The sequence below is a fragment of the Xenopus tropicalis genome, chromosome 3, assembly GCF_000004195.4.
Source record: "Xenopus tropicalis strain Nigerian chromosome 3, UCB_Xtro_10.0, whole genome shotgun sequence".
NCBI classification, from domain to species: domain Eukaryota; kingdom Metazoa; phylum Chordata; class Amphibia; order Anura; family Pipidae; genus Xenopus; species Xenopus tropicalis.
The window spans coordinates 122,536,045-122,552,620 of NC_030679.2; the positions used below are offsets into that span (position 1 = coordinate 122,536,045).

Consider the following 16,576-nt stretch of genomic DNA (forward strand, 5'->3'; position numbering starts at 1 on the left):
ACGGTTATAGTGAAGTTATTTTGGATAGAAAGAATCTCTAGTTATGCATTTTCTATAGTGGTCATTCTTTACATACTCTTTTTATCATCCTTGTTCAACATAGTGATGCTGATGTGTTTCTCACCCATTTCAAGGAGAAACTGTAAGGACCACTGATTGTTTCATTCTAAAACTGACTTTAAAATGGAACTAGAAATTATATGTAGCAATAAGGATGGCGTTATGAAAGGGATAGTCTATACTATACTTGTTTTTCTTTAGATTGATGGTTTTTGGACATTTGTGACTCAAGCCTCCCTTCCTTGAGGTCCAACATTTTTCCAGGATGCATTTACCTCATAAAAAGGATACAGATATGGATTGTTGTATCAGGTGTTCAGCCATAGTTCGGAGAATATCGAGGACAGCTTATAAGTTTTCACCCATCTCTCACCCTAACTCCCTAACTGACCTTGAAGCTGAGATTCCAGGAATGTCTAAATGATCAAGCTGGCGCTCTTACTACATTTTACTCTGATTTGCTTTGCAGCTAGGATTGCAAGGCAACAGTTTAAGGATCATTGCCTCACACATACAGTGACAAATAAGGGCATGGAATATATATATGCCCACTGATGAATATATATAATGTCCCAGCATCGGCACTCACCAAAACGATAGATCACAACTGGGTGCTAACCATTAAACTGCATACCATCCCATAGGAAGCACTCACGGTAATATAAGATAAAAAACAGTTTATTTAAACATAATGTCTACGCGTTTCGATCCCTATAGGATTGTCATCAGGACAATATCAGGAAGTGAGGTGCATGGTTAAATACAAACATTGTCCAATCAGTGTATACAAACAATTAAACAGTTGTAACCCATTGTGTGCATATATAAAATCCCATAGTATGTCACTACTGTTGCAAATAAATCTATGTATCAACTCTCTCAAGTGCACAAGTGGAAAATCCACTTCAATTTAGTCACTAGACACCTGTATACATTATAATTGCAGTAAATACATACCCACAGAAAAATTGACATAAAAATCTTATTCCCATATTATTATAATTAATCCCATATCAAAAGTGCAAATACGATATGCCTCTCTATTTTCTACATCAAGAGAGTACAAGCCAAACATATCAATCAATATGCTAAGTGTCATATCATAAAACAGTGGCATGATAAGTAGGTGACATGATAGAATGTGACCGAACAAAAACGTGAAAAAGTCACAAAAGTTTATAACAATTAAAAACCATAGATAAAAACAGGGGAAGGAAACCAGTATTAATTACATTAAGCAGAATAAATAACTTAATAATTTAGGCTCACCAGTTACCACTATGTTGGGTACAAATATACATCATAATACCCTGTCCATAATAAGGAATCAACTATTTATTCTATCTATCTATTTATTCTATCTATTCTATCTATCTAATTCATATTAATTTATAAAGGGCAGAAAATGTGGAGTGACACATTAAGTGTCATCTCCACCAATTCATTATTTGCAACAGTAGTGACATACTATGGGATTTTATATATGCACACAATGGGTTACAACTGTTTAATTGTTTGTATACACTGATTGGACAATGTTTGTATTTAACCATGCACCTCACTTCCTGATATCGTCCTGATGACGATCCTATAGGGATCGAAACGCACAGACATTATGTTTAAATAAACTATTTTTTATCTTATATTACCGTGAGTGCTGTTCAGGCAATGAAGAATGCAGGCTTACACAGGCAGAACTCACTTTGATAAAAAGCCCTGCTTGAATTGTGCCCTGTAATGGTTAAACTGAGCTCAGCCAGAACAGAGTTTTATTAGAAACCAGCTGTGCCATCTCTTCATTGGCTGTTAGGCTGGAAGGGCGTGTTTAGTATCCTGAGCTGAGAAGAACTAAACATGCACAGTTAGCCAACAGCCAAATTCCATTCCTAAGGTAGGGGGAGAGGATTAGAGGGGGAGAAGGAATACCAAGTGATTAAGGGGGATGCTACAGTCTCAACAGGAGTGGCATGTATTTAAAAATTTCAGATAGGCTGTTCACTGATTATATTTTTTTGGGGGGAGGTTTACATGTCCTTTAATTTCTAAGTTAAACATTCCCATTACATGATTTCATCATATTATTCAAAGATCTGTCTTATCACTTCCACAATCATAGAAGCAAAGGGATGCCTTTCCCAATCCGGCCATTTCATACTTGGAATGAGGCCCCCGTACCACAGATCATTATGTGCAATATCTAAGTTCAGCACATGCTCTTTTATATTGGTTGAATTCCACTGAGGTAGTGAATACTTTTTTGTGCATATCTGTAAGTTTCACAGACTCTTCTACACAGTAAGATCCTATATATATATATATATATATATATATATATCTTCATTTTAGGTAGTTTAAGGGCAATGCTTGGCTTAATGATAGTCTTGTCCTTCTATTTTTTTTCTCTTTGCATTCCCTCTGGTCAATTATTTTCTCTTATTCAGCCAACTAGCTCCCTGTTCTGCTTTTTTCTGCTTGGCTTATATGTCTAACAAGCTTATCTTTACTGCTGTCTGAGCTTCCCGCTTCTCTCTCCTCCGCACGCTGCAGACGATACTAACCTGCTAACGGGCTTTGATATCCCGGACGATACAGAAAAAAGGGCTGATGATGAATTTGATCCTATTCCAGTTCTGGTATCCAAAAATTCCCAAGGTAAGAAAGAGGAAGGTGTTCTAGGGAACAAATAAGGCATTTTGTGAAAAAACCTATTACTGCAGATTAAAATCCATAATTTGCTATTAGCAGTGAAGGTGTCCATGTTCCTTTTCTCAGGTATCCCTAAGTTTTGAACTGCCCTTCTGTTATTGACCTAAACTGCATAGTGGCACTGCAGCAGCAGGTGAAGGGATACAGATAAGATATCATTGGTCTAATGTGTAGAGATGCACCAATGTCTTGATTTTTGGATTTGGATATGAATTGAATCCTGTATTTAAAAAGAAAACACGCTGAACTGAATCAAAGCCATAATGTACATATTTAAATATGTTTCATTGATTCACTGAAAAATCTGTCTATTTCAGGTGTCCAACACTTTATAACCACTACATTATGGCTTAGAATTTGGCTCAGCTAAACACTAAGGCTTTGACCTAAACATAATCTTGCACAAAGTGCCTTGATTCGGCTGAATGCTGAACCAAATCTTGGGTTTGGTGCATCCCTATGTTATGTTCCTTAGAGACTTGCCATCAATCTGGTTTGGCAATAAGAAAAAGAAACAGAAGAATGCCAGAATATGTCATAAAGATCCACATTTGTCTGTTACATTAGCACCAAAGGCATAAGGAAAGCTAGCTTAGAATGGTGTGTCTGTATGTCTTGTACTGAGAGGTACAGGAGAAAAACTGACAATGGAACTGAAAGTGTACCTACTTGAAAGGAACAGTTCAGTGTAAAAATCAGACTGAGTAAAATAGATAGCCTGCGCAATATAAAAAATGTTTTCAAAATAGTTAGGCAAAAATGTAATTTATAAAGGCTGGAGTGAGTAGATGTCTAACATAATATCCAGAACTCCCTTCTTTACAGCTCTCTAAGCTGTTAGCAGTACATAACCAGTCAGTGACTTGAGGGGGGCCATATGGGGCATAACTGTTCAGTAAGATTGCTTTTGAATCTGACCTGTGTGCTCACAAACTAACTGAACAGTTATGTCCCATGTGGCCCCCCTCAAGTCACTGACTGGTTATGTACTGCTAACAGCTTAGAGAGCTGTAAAGAAGGGAGTTCTGGATATTATGTTAGACATCTACTCACTCCAAGTCACTGACTAACTAAGAGGTTAGAGATTTGAAAGAAGGAAGTAGTTTTCTGACTAGTATGTTACATCTATTACATCAGTAACCATTACAGTATTACAAAAACTAGCATACAGTTTTTGTATTACAGTGCTTTACTTAAAATGGTGAAAGCAGTATTTGATCATTTTCTTTAAAAAAAATAAAAAGCAAACTTGTTTTACAGTGCATTTGGTAATGTGTAATGTAAAAAAAAAAAGCAGAAACTGTAGCATTCATTATATCATAATTCCATACCAGTGGAGCTTCTAAGGTTCCTTTATGCCTCTATATGAATGTAACACTTAGTCCATTTTGGTTTTAAGGTGCCAGAAGATGGTGCTAAACTATTAAGGCACTTTTTTTCCTAAAAATTGCAGTTGTGTCAGTGACTAAAAGACACTAAAGATTTGACTTGTTATTGATCTTTCGAGAAATAAGATATGTATCCACTTTCTAGGGCTCCAAATCTTGGCCTGGTGCATACAAACCATTTACTAGTTTTATTAGTCAAATAGAGTTTTTCTAAAAGTGCAGATGGCCAACGTCCTTTCATATATACTGTTCTTAGGTTGTGATATCATAAAAATCTCCTTGGTGGTCCTTGGGGAATAGGGAGACACCACTAAACCGGTGAGATTGTGTGACTCGTACAGTTGCTCATTTTTTCCATTTTGATAAATACCTTGTGCTAAAGGTAATACGTTTTTTGGGTGAACTGCCTTTTTGCTACCCAGAAGCAGTAACTCAATCCAACTAATCCAACTTTAAATGATTAGTCTACAACAGTAATACAAGTGTATTTGAGGTTAGCTAAGGTAACATAAATCCAAGTCCATGCCATGGGTCGACTAACTTGAACAAATGCAGATTAGCCATGTAGTTAACATTCAGAGCAGATATAAACAAAAAGAGGGACCAAGATTAGTTCTGTTTGCATGATACTGAAAATTTCCCCTTGGCTTCCACCTTTCTCCAAATTATGCTTTGGTGAGCTAATGTAGTGTAGCTGATAAACTTCAGTCTTTCTGCATTCTGTCTGTTTCTTTCCTTTGTCCAATCATTTGTAAGTTCTCTTTGGAACAACTTCAGTCTTTATCTTATACATGGGTCTCCTTTCATAGGTCCTTTTTTCTATAGAACATGTCCAGGCTTACTCAGTGAATAGTCCAATTTCCTCTTGCATTTTGTATACAGGCGGAGGAAAGCGGATCTGGTTTCATGCACTCACCCATGTAGCTCCATTGACATACCTGGTGTTGGCCTATGTGGAGCTACAGGGGGCAGAGATAGGCCTGCAAAGTGCAAAAGAATGGATTATTGAGCCAGTCTTTACCCTGTGTAGATTTGTACAGGCCGAGTCCAGGCTTGTCAATGGAGCTCAGGGGTGAGTGCATGAAAGCAGACTATCTGCTATGGTGTGCTCTCACCCTTAGAGACCCTACCTGACTTCAGTGCAGGATGCTTATAGCAAGTGCATCTATAAGAAGGAGTTATAGATTATTAACATTAGATTAGGAGAAAAGAGATACAGTTCCTTCTCCGTATATATTTGCAGGAGCATGTACAAGCCTTTTTCCAAAAAAGTTGGGATGCTGTGTAATATGTAAATAAAACGTAAAGTGTATTTCACTGGGAGGTGCCAAAATATTAGGCACCCCGCCCCCTCAGTGAAATAGATTGCCAAGTTTTTTCCCCAAGCTGGTGCTCCTGTTAGGAGAAAACTTCACCAGCAGATGGCAAAACCTGGCTGAGCACCATGCCGCCATTTTACTTGTATTCCGACCAGCGTCCCAGGTGTCCCTTGCAAAAAGTCCCTGTTGGCTCATGTACAGTAGGGTAAACTCGGCAGATCTACTCTACTGCGTATGCACAGGTCGCCAAAAGCAAAAGGATAGAGCAATGAAGGTAAGGAGATGTTTGCACTGTGGTTAGGCAGTTTATCCATGAGATGGTGCAGTTTACTCCTAAAAGGAGCACAGGCCCAAGGAGAAACTTAATTTATCTCACTTGGGGGGGCGAACTGAACTGTAATTGCACAAATATCTGCTTATTTTGAATTTAATGCCAGTAACACTGCAAAAACAAATTTCACAGCGCGAGGACTACAGGGCAGGTAGTAAGAACAGGGCCCTGATGTGGGCTGCGCATCCTGCCGCTTAATACCTTTTGCCTCTTGATGCGCAAGGTACGGGGCAATGGGGGATGCCTATGTGACTCCCAGCCTGCCTCTATTAAATGAAGCACTGTCTAACATAAGCCACATTTGATTCCAAAGAGTGCCCATGTCCTACATAGTTGGCACAGTGGCAAAAAATGGCCGCTTGTGGACTTTGCACATTGACTATAGGGTTAAAAATGATTTGCAATCTGTTTATATGCAATTTTCATTTTTAGTGTCCCAACTTTTTTGGAAATGTGGTTGAATAAACATACATGTTTATATGTAGGGTTCTTATCCTATTTAGAAATTAATGGCTCACACAGTTCATACACCATTTTAAACCACTCATGTCCTATACTTTGGGGGGGACCTTCTAGATAAAACCTATGAGCCAGATTCAGTTCAACATTTCCTCAAACTTTATAGTCGATGCCCTGAAGGGCATTTGCATAATGTTATATTTACCATATACTTCACCAGGAACCAGACGTGTAGCCATCAGTGCTTCTGTACCAAAAGTGCTGGCACCAAGCCCTTAAATGTAATATTATAATCATTTAAATTTTTGTCTTGATCACTGATAATCTGTGAAGACTTTTCTGGAATAGATGCATGTCATTTTATAAGCCTCCTCCATTAAAGCTGATGTAGGTTCTACTTGTTTTTAAGAATGCTTATTTTGCCATTTACAAAGCCAGCTTTATTATTATTATTTTTTTTTTTTTACATGTACTGTGTTGTTCCTCTTACCACAAGACAGATATGGCATATAATGTATGAAAACCCGTTATCCAAATAAGTAAAAGTTTTGAATGCAGTTTCCCATTGATTCTATTTTATACTTTTTATCCTTTTTTCTGTAATAATAACACAGTAGCTTGTACTTGATGGAAACTAAGCTGCATGAATCCATGTTGGCAGAAAAGCTATCCAGTTATTTTTTTATTAATCTTTAAAGTGATCCCTCTTGCAAGGTAAAACAAACTGAAATAAGAGGGCACTAAAGCATTAAGAGAAATATTTTTGAATCTAAAAAGAAATATGGGCTAATTAGTTATTGTTGTTGCCCCTTTAGGATCAGTTAAAGGAGAACTAAAGGTATAAATACTAGGGGGTGCCAAAAAGTATTTTCATTTTTGTTTCCCTCTGGGCAGGCACATGCGCAGTAGAGTAAAAAAAAAAACCATCTTTTTGCATTTAAGTTTGAGTTTAGCTCTGCTGCACTTGTGCCAGGCCAGAATGAAGAGAACAGAAGCCAAAGAAGATGCATATACTGGGCTCCTTACCCCAGGCTGGTACAGTTTTTATTGGAGCAATGGCCTGGCTAAGCGATAATCACTATAATCACTGGCGAGTGCCTAATATTTTGCCTCCCCCCAAGTGATTATACCTTTTGTTTTCCTTTAAAGGAACAGTAACACCAAAAAATGAAAGTGTATAAAAGTAACTAAAATATAATGTGCTGCTGCCCTGCACTGGTAAAAGTTGTGTGTTTACTTCAGAAAGTCTACTATAATTTATATAAATAAGCTGCTATGTAGCCATGGAGGCAGCCATTTAAAGGAGAAAAGGCACAGGCACATAGCAGATAACAGATAAAACACTATTGTATTCTACAGAACTTATCTGTTATCTGCTGTGTAACCTGTGCCTTTTCTCCTTTTTTCCAGCTTGAATGGCTGCCCCCGTGGCTACACAGCAGCTTATTATATAAATTATAGTAGTGTTACTGTAGCAAACACACCAGTTTTACCAGTGCAGGGCAACAGTGCATTATATTTTTATTACTTTAAAGCTCTTTCATTTTTTAGTGTTACTGTTCCTTTAAAGTCTAAACACAGCCTACCCTTGCTAGTGAGTCTTGCCAGATAGGTGCCCTAATTTACCCCTTAAATATGTGAAAGCATATTAGCACCATTTAGGGTCACCACACTTTCTTATTATTTAGGAATTGCTATTTGTGAGACAATACAGTTGAATGTAGGTAAGAGGCAGTAATATATGGAAAAACTAGTGTTATCGGTACAGTTGCCTGGTATGTACTGCTTCAGTTAGGTAAATTTATAAATGGTGCAGAGTTGGCAACAGGTTTTGTCTAGCGATAAGCACATTTTTTCACCAGGTATCGACAAAACTGCATCAAAAATTTGCTGAGAAAAAACGCCCTTTGACTCTAATGTCGCACATGTAAGAAAATATTCTTGAACTCAAGAAAAATTTGTCACACATAAAAAAAAAATGTCCATCGACTTCAATGCATTTAGCAAATTTTTCGCAGTTTTGCAGATTTTTTGGCGAAGTGAAACATGGCAGATTCGCTCATCACTAGTTTTGTCACCTATAGCAAGCAGCTAGGATTTATTGGTCACCCATCTAAAGCCTAATGGTGCCTTTTATTACATTATAGGGGAATTTTTTTATTACAGTTAGTTATCCCAAAGGAGGTTTGATGCAAGCTTAAAACCTATCATGCATAAGGCCTCACAGCTTTATAACCAGCTCATATAACAACAATAACAAAGCTGCTTTTTTTGTTGCACTCCTTCCTCAACTTTTCTTTTCCTCTCTTGCTATCCTCATCAAGATACTGAACTGCTGTCTCTCCCCCACTTTTCAGGTACTCACTCTAGTAGCAGCAGTGGGAATTCTGAGTCGAGCCTACCAAACATGACCATGTCTCTTCTACTGGTGGATCAGCTCATAGACTTGTAAACTGCACACATGCTAGTGAAATCCTTCCCACCCCTCAGAGGAGTAACCCTGCATATATATACATATATATAAATAGTTAGATGGATATATATATATGTACATCTCTGTATTTTTTATTTGATCCTTTTGTGCACATCAGTGTAGTGTGGATCTGCTAAGAAAACTGGCTGACTCTGAACACATATCCTTTACCATCTTTGTCTTCTACGAACTGCTTCCGTCTTTAAAAGAATAGAGGGACCTGTGTTGTGGAAGGACTAAACAGCTTAGATGGTGGTGTTATATGAGGGGGGGCCAAAGAGGATTACCAATTTACCCCAGCGATGGAGTTGCTGACACTCGCTCAGGGATTGGCAATCTTCAGCACTTCTGGTGGGGTCTTGCTAGGAACTGTGGTTCCTCAACAACCAGAGCACCGAATGTTGCACTTGCTGTTCCGTGTTTACATATTGGATCCTTAATAGTTCATAAAAAGCCTTCTTGTGTACGGATATCAAGAACAGATGGTTGCTTTTACTAAAAATATATGAATTATACTATACAGGTTTAGAATGTTCTCTGCAACAGTTGCTATATATGGTACATAAATTTATATAAATATATATATCTATATACCACCATTTACCTGGTAATGGAGTACCTGCCAAAGTTCTACCATTGATCAAACTCAGATGATTCCTATTGATGATTCCTATTAATACTCCATGAAGTATTAATTAAACCCAGAATTAGGACAACAACAGAATGTCACAGTAACATCTCCAAATGTCTCAATGTCTTGTTATTTTTGCCTTTCTGATGCGAATATGTGGTATCCGCTAGCAGAGAACATCTGCTTTCAAATATGTATACCTCCAAAATCAGAGCTCTGGTGACCACATTTGCTTTATCTGCCTAGATGCAATGTGGTACATTTCAGGGTCTGTCTGAACACAAAAGAGTAAAACTGTGAAACAAAAAGACTGAATTCTGATTCCTTATATAGAAAGATGTGCCAGAAGCTGAACAATGATTTTTAAATCTTGAGAGGATACACAGGGAAACGTACAAAGCTACAGATGTCTTCTTTATCTTCAGAGTGTAATCGCCACTGCACATCACAATGTAACTTCTGTTGAAAAATACTCAAAGCCCATTAAGGTGCATATTGAAATGGATGAAAGTAAAAAGGGGCAAAATTAATGAAATGATAAAACTGTTAATGTCACAGCAATTCCACCTTCATATTTTCTCAGATAATAGCCTATTTTATGCAAAAGGTAGTGTCTGTCTGTAAAACCAATTCATTTGTAGAGCAGCTCCCTGTTGTTGCGCTGTATTCATGTCACAAAGTGTTCCATGCACAATACTTTTGGTCCTAGTGATAGAAAGTCATGCAAAGAAAAGAAGTTTGAATGCAGAAAGTTTATATTGTTATTTCTTCCTAAATCCAATGAACTTGTGGAGGAGCAAATTGTAAAAAAGAAAAAAAAAATGTAGTCAATAGATCTTCCTGTGTTGACTGATTTATGCAGCCACATGTGGTCCACTCGAGTCATGCACAGATGCAGTTTGTGGAGCAGTGTTAGCATAGTCAAATGCCTTCATTTTTTAGATTAAATTCTGTTTCTGGAAGTTCTGGTGCAAAATCAACACAAAACAGATATCAAAGTTTGTTGCATTTGTCTTGAGAATGGAGTGCATCCAACTTTTAACATCACAGATGTGACAAAAATAAATGTCCTGCTAATGAAGCTGAATATTCCACTCTGCATGGCGGGATACCATTGTAGCCCGATCTTGATTTTTTTTTTTTTTTTTTTTTTCAACTAAAGTATTTAAAGCTGTACTTGTGTTTAGCGTGTCCTGCAAGAAAAGCGTATTCTCTGTTCGTGCAAATGTCAGTAAGGAAGTCTCCGATGTAATCTGTATATTGTGCACATCGCTCACAGGGTATACAAATCAGTCAAGGTAGACTTTCTTTGTATGTCTTTTGATGCCCCTCTACAATGTGATGGATTTTGCCGTCTGTAAATAGAACTCTTTATCTTCAGAGCGTGTGGGGGAGCTCCTCTGTACAACTGGTTTCTACCTGTGTTAAATCCACCATTTTTTCCCTTTCTTTCTTCTGTAATGTAAGAAAATGAGCTTTCTTCTTGAGAGCAATTCTTATCAATGGGGGGATTGCTTTAGTTAAGTAATTGATAGAATTTTGACTTGTGTATATATAAATATATAAATATATTTCTGTTAACTCAGTCCATAAGCCTCCTCTGGCACAGAATGCTTCAGTTTTGTCCTTCCTATATTTCTGGGAGAAAAAGAAGTAGCTATTGAAAAACTATTCCCATTATGACCTCTACAACCTGCACATTCCCCAATTGTATAGTAGAAACCAATCTATTTCTGTGAATTAAAGTATTTTAAAGAACTGCTTCTGCTTTCAGCACTTGTGTATTGCTTTACATGTCTTAACGCTGTAGGATGTGCTAACAAATGTTGCTGATTTCCAAAAACAGTGGGGGGGGGGAGGGGTCAACAGAATGTGCCGCATTTATCCATATTAGAGTATATGTAGCAAAATCTACACAGTTGCTACATTAAGCCATTAAAAAAGTATGTTTTCAGCAATGTGTTGCCATTGGGTATGTGTGTGTTTAGCAGTCAGATAAGGATTTTAAGTAGAAAAAATACATATAACTTATTTGCACAGAGGTAGCGCACTTTGTCACCTGCAGGGGGTCAGTAGTAGCCATGCATCACAACCTTGAGCTCTAGAACTGTGCCTTCAACAAAGCTGAAAGCCCCTCATAATGGATCTGCTTTCAGATAACCTATTGTTTCTCCTACTCCCACATAACTCTGGAGGAGTCATGGTCAGACTTGGGTGTTTGCTATTGAGTGCTATTCTCATATCTTTCACTAGGTGGGCCAAGGGATAATCTTTAGCAATGCCCATTGTTCTGCTGATTGGCTGCTGGGGGGTAAAGGGCGGGGAGTGATACCACTCCAACCTGTAGTGCTATAGTAAAGTGAAACTGATATTTACCAGAACACAAGTCACATGGCTAAGGACACCTGGGAAACGAAGAATACTAGACCCATGTCAAATTTCAAAATAACATATAAAAAAAATCTGTTTGCTCTTTTAAAAATGGAGAAGCAACATTAACTGATGCACTTTGGAAAACACATATTTTCCCATGGAAAAAGAAACCAGTCTGCATCATTTTATAGCTTTTAATGCTTTTCTCTGCAGCCAATAGATGGCTGACATGTACCCTGTAAACATGAATTCAGAGTGGCTATTTGCAATTTAATGAAGTGGCTGCTCTGAAAGCTCCAGGTAAGTACTGAAACATTTTTGCTGGTGATTGCAGTGTTTTATGAAATTTTCAAATGCAAACAATCTTTTGTATGAACACAGCTTTCAAATACAAATTGTCAAATAGAAATATAAGCGCCACTCCTAAAGAGGGCTTACACATACCAATAAGTTGCATTTGATTGGTGGAGGCACCCTGATCCTGACTTATATCCATGTTCTAGAATCAAGAAGGTTTGAAAACTTCATCTGCTAATACCCATGCTGGCCAGTTACTGTTGCATCACCCAATCAGAAGCTGCAGGAAGGCAGCCATGCTGCGTGTTGCCCCTTGTACGCTTGCCTATTTACATAGGTTGCTAAACTTTAAACAGTTTAAAGCAAAATGTTGTTTTTGGACTGGTTTTGATCATTGCAATTTAACCTCAAACTTGTCAACAAAAATGCAAATATAATTATTTATAATTATAATAATATTTCCATATTTATTATGGAAGGCTTGTGAAGTTTATGTTGCCAAACAAAGGGCAAAGATGGCTACTGTGTAAAAAGTTTTTCTTCTATTGAAAATCTACATTTTGCCAAGAAAATGAATTGGGGAAAATGACTAAGCAATTAACTTATTTCCATGGGAACACCTACAGCACCTTTTTGGCACCCCCTGGTGATTTTACCTTTCCATCTGCTACACCTGCTACTAATCGTTTCTTTCATTTGTCCAAAACTACCACCCGTCCTCTTTAAGAGGGTTTTGGCAGTCACCAAGGAGTTCCATGATGTGCACTGATTATACACGTTCTTGTCCTGTAACCCACCAAGGATGAAGGGAAACAATGCATGTTTTATATTTCATACACTATTTCCCCGAAGAGTAATCTCATCTCAGGCTTATATAGTTATAAATAATGGTCTTTCTCATTCAGAAATATAAAGTGCATGCTAGTCTTCTGTTATGACTTAATCATGGGCGGCTTTAGCAGTGCCAATTTTAGAGATTGTCTGCATTATTTAGGCAAAATTACCTGCTGATGAATAGCCACCATTTTTTTTATTCTGTTGATGTTGGAAGGTAAGGAAATGTAAGCAGCAGAAAAAAAATGTGCTTACACCAGTACAGAGCCCACTGCAGGTGAGTCGTCTGTTTAAAATGAAATATATATATATATAATATAGTGCTGCTCAAAGTTGTCCCTCTGTAAGAGCCCCTTTCTATATTGTCCTTCTAAACTTCATATCCTTATTGAGTCTTTCTGGCTCAGACATGCACAGTGTGTGCTCGTATAGAACTCAAGCCTAATGACACAGTTACAGTGGCCAAAGCACATTCGGCCCTAGCATTGCAAATAACGCCCAGGGAGAGGCCACAATCAGAAAGATCAAGGGAGAACCTCAGAGTCATGGATCCTTTCTACATCTTTAGGCTGATTCAGGAAGCCCTATTCAAAAGGTACATCCTTTCTAACCAAATTTGTTGAGGTCTTCAAAGTCCATCATTTGACATTCTGACCACCAAGTCATTTCAAATGCAAATGGTGCCATTAGCACTTTCAAATATAGATTTTTCAATGTGTTTTTCATCCTTTTTGCACTCAGTAAGCTAATGTTACCCACAAGGTAAGAGGTGTTACATGTAAAACCCAATGTCTTCCTTTGTGTTTAGCTGTGGTACTCTCTAGGAATATTCATTGTGCAGAACAGCATGCTTATTTATCTGTGTATGTATGTGTACAGGTATGGGATCATGTATCCCAAATGCTTGAGATCTGGGGTATTCCTCATAAAGGGTATTTTTGACATGTGGAGCACCAACGGTTGCTTACTAGGATCAATCAATAAAAACACAAAAAATATGATTGTTTTGCTATTGCTAATAACATGGGGTAGCATCATGTGCAGGGTGCTGTTGTATTACAGAGAATATATCTGTCAACAATGAAGAACTATTTGGTAGAACAGAATTTTAGGCGTTTCTGGATATTAGATTCCATACCTGTATATGTTTGTGTATATGTGTATATCAGAGAATGAATAGAATGGACCACAAAATCATGTTCAACTCCAGATTTATTTTCCTAACAAGACAGCCATAATAACAAGCATGATTGGAAGAAGACAATGTTAAAAGGATGAGTTATTATCCTACTGGTACACAATTCCAGGATTTAGCATCACATAGTGGCATAAGGTTCTTTTATAATTACAGGAACGAGCTCCATTTCTAAGTGCCAAGACAGTAAATGAATTATATTTTCTATACCGTGTATACTTGAAACAGTTGAGGTTTATCTACAGTAATTCACATGCTTTTCACTGAAATCAGAGGAAAATGTAAGCTTTCTTTTTTTTTTTTTTTGTCAGGTGTGCATCAAGATATGAAGGTATTTCCTCCTGGAAGCGATGGGCATATTAAAATGCACTCAGGTGGAGACTATCCTCTGGCTGCTGACAACAAACACTTCCTTGAAATGAAAAATGAGTGTCCATCAAAGGGTCCATCTAGCTGCAGTTCTTTTCATAGCAGTGATGGAGAAGCAACTGATCATGACCCTGACTTGCTCGACTGCAGTGGATCAAGACCTTTACTAATGGAATCAGATGATGATGAATGTTCTAGGAAAACTAAGGATTTAGAAGTTCCAAGTCCTCCTATAGATGAAATTAGCACCCAGAATTCTCAACTTCCTTTTCACAATGTAAACTCTTGGCGGCCAGAGTTGAGCTTGGCTGAAGGTTTTGATGTATTCTCCACTGCTCCATTCAAGGGTCCTAAATTAACACAGGATGAATCAGAAATATTTACCAATGCTCCCTTTGTAGCCAAGACTGCATTCCCTTCATTCCAGTCACAGGAACCTGATGTGTTCCTCAGGGCCCCTTTTTCCAGGAAACTCAGTACCGAAGAAGCATCTCAAAATATTTCATCCCAATCATTTTCGTCTCTACTTGGGCTTGATGTGGTAGGTAATTCTACATTCCGAAATTCTGAAATGGCAGTTGGATCCTCTTCAATGAAGACCTCGTACACTACAGGCAATCTCTATTCGCATTCCATCAGACCCTTAGAATCAGCTGACTCCTCTATTTTTACTAATACCTCAATGGAACCAGGCATTATAGAGAATCACATGCTTCCAGGGCACGAGGCTGCTCAAGAGACAGTATTTGGCACGGTGGTCACAAAGCCTTTTCGCCCACAGTCATTGTCAAAGTATTCCAGGCACTATAGCCCTCAAGATGGGCGGAATGTGGATGCTCAACCAATTGCTGCTTTCAAAGTCGTCTCCAAGAGCGCAAACACCTCTGTAGCTGGCTCTGTTCCTATATCCTCTGTGACTTACAGGACCTCAGAAATCACTAATGTAGACCCATTTGGCTCTGCTCCTTTTCCTGCTAAAGCTAGCAGGCCAAAGCCTTAAGATTCATGCATCTGGAGTTCCTTCTAAAAAAAACAAAAAACTGCCTCCTTTGATTCTACAATCAACTGCCCACATTCTATGAAACTTAACTTTTCTCTTTGAAGCCTCATATTGCAGTGCACTTATTATAAAATACTTTAACCTCTTCTTTACTATCCCACCATAGTGTTTGGACCCCTGATATTGGGACAAAATTTTTGTTGAAATGACACAAACTGAAAGCACTAGAATGAATTTCTCTTCTGACACTCCTCTTCTGTGCATACAATTCTTCTTCATATTAACCATTTTCAAGTGTTTCAGAAAAGGGTTCATACTCAATTTATGCTCCTCCCCCTTCCTTGTTTTTTTGTGTTTAGTTTAGAGTATTTGATATTGAGGTGCCTTATTTATGGCCTTATTTATGGAGGTGAACCAATTAATTCTACAAATCCTGAAAAAGGAATGATAAAGTCTGATGGTTTCAGATTATTTTTAGTATGCAAAACCAATGGGTCATCTATGTACTGTGCTGTCAGTTCTTAACCTCCATTGGAATGGACATGATCAAAAACCCTTAAAGTGTTATGTTTATGCAGTTACATAAAGGTAAGCAACTACAACTAAGTTACTGTACCCTGTATTGTGGACAAACACTGTAGTGTTTTTTGCATGTACATATAAAAAAGATGTAGATGAAGTCCCAGAACTGGTACAGGATGACTTACTGATGAGGTCAGGCCTAAGCAACATCAACACTCCAGCTCTCCAGAAGCTACGTCTCAACACCCTAGCACAGAGGTGCATGGAACTGTAGTGCAGTGATAGCTGCTTCCTAGTAGTATGCTCTGTTTTCTTTCATGTCTGTCATGCAAATGTTCTTCTTAATCTACATTTTGGGGGAAATGAATGATTGGCAAGATATAAACTAGCCGATAAAAAACTTCCAGATTTGCTTCATTTCAGCCTTAGCATTTTATTACCTTATATTTATTTTTTTTTCCTCCATGTTTATGATGATGCCCCCTTTTATGAACTGTTAAAGCACTTGATGATAAGGAATAACCACTCATGAATCAGTCTTCTATACTTTATGACTTGCAGTCTTTCAAATCGCAAAAGTTCCAAGATTTCTTGAAATCATGGCAACTTTCACCTTATA

General features: G+C 37.9%; 1 protein-coding gene across 12 annotated transcripts in view; it reads left to right on the plus strand.

Moving 5' to 3' along the window:
• Positions 1–16,374, plus strand: part of aak1 (AP2 associated kinase 1) — a 68,037-nt gene extending 51,663 nt beyond the window's left edge. For 6 of the 12 annotated variants that reach the window (XM_012965973.3, XM_012965972.3, XM_012965974.3 and 3 more), the window contains 2 exons: positions 2,608–2,712; positions 14,378–16,374. In XM_012965973.3, coding sequence (XP_012821427.1) covers positions 2,608–2,712; positions 14,378–15,435 — 1,163 coding nt within the window. In that variant the 3' untranslated portion in view covers positions 15,436–16,374. 12 annotated transcript variants of the gene reach the window in all.
• The last annotated feature ends 202 nt before the right edge of the window (positions 16,375–16,576 follow it).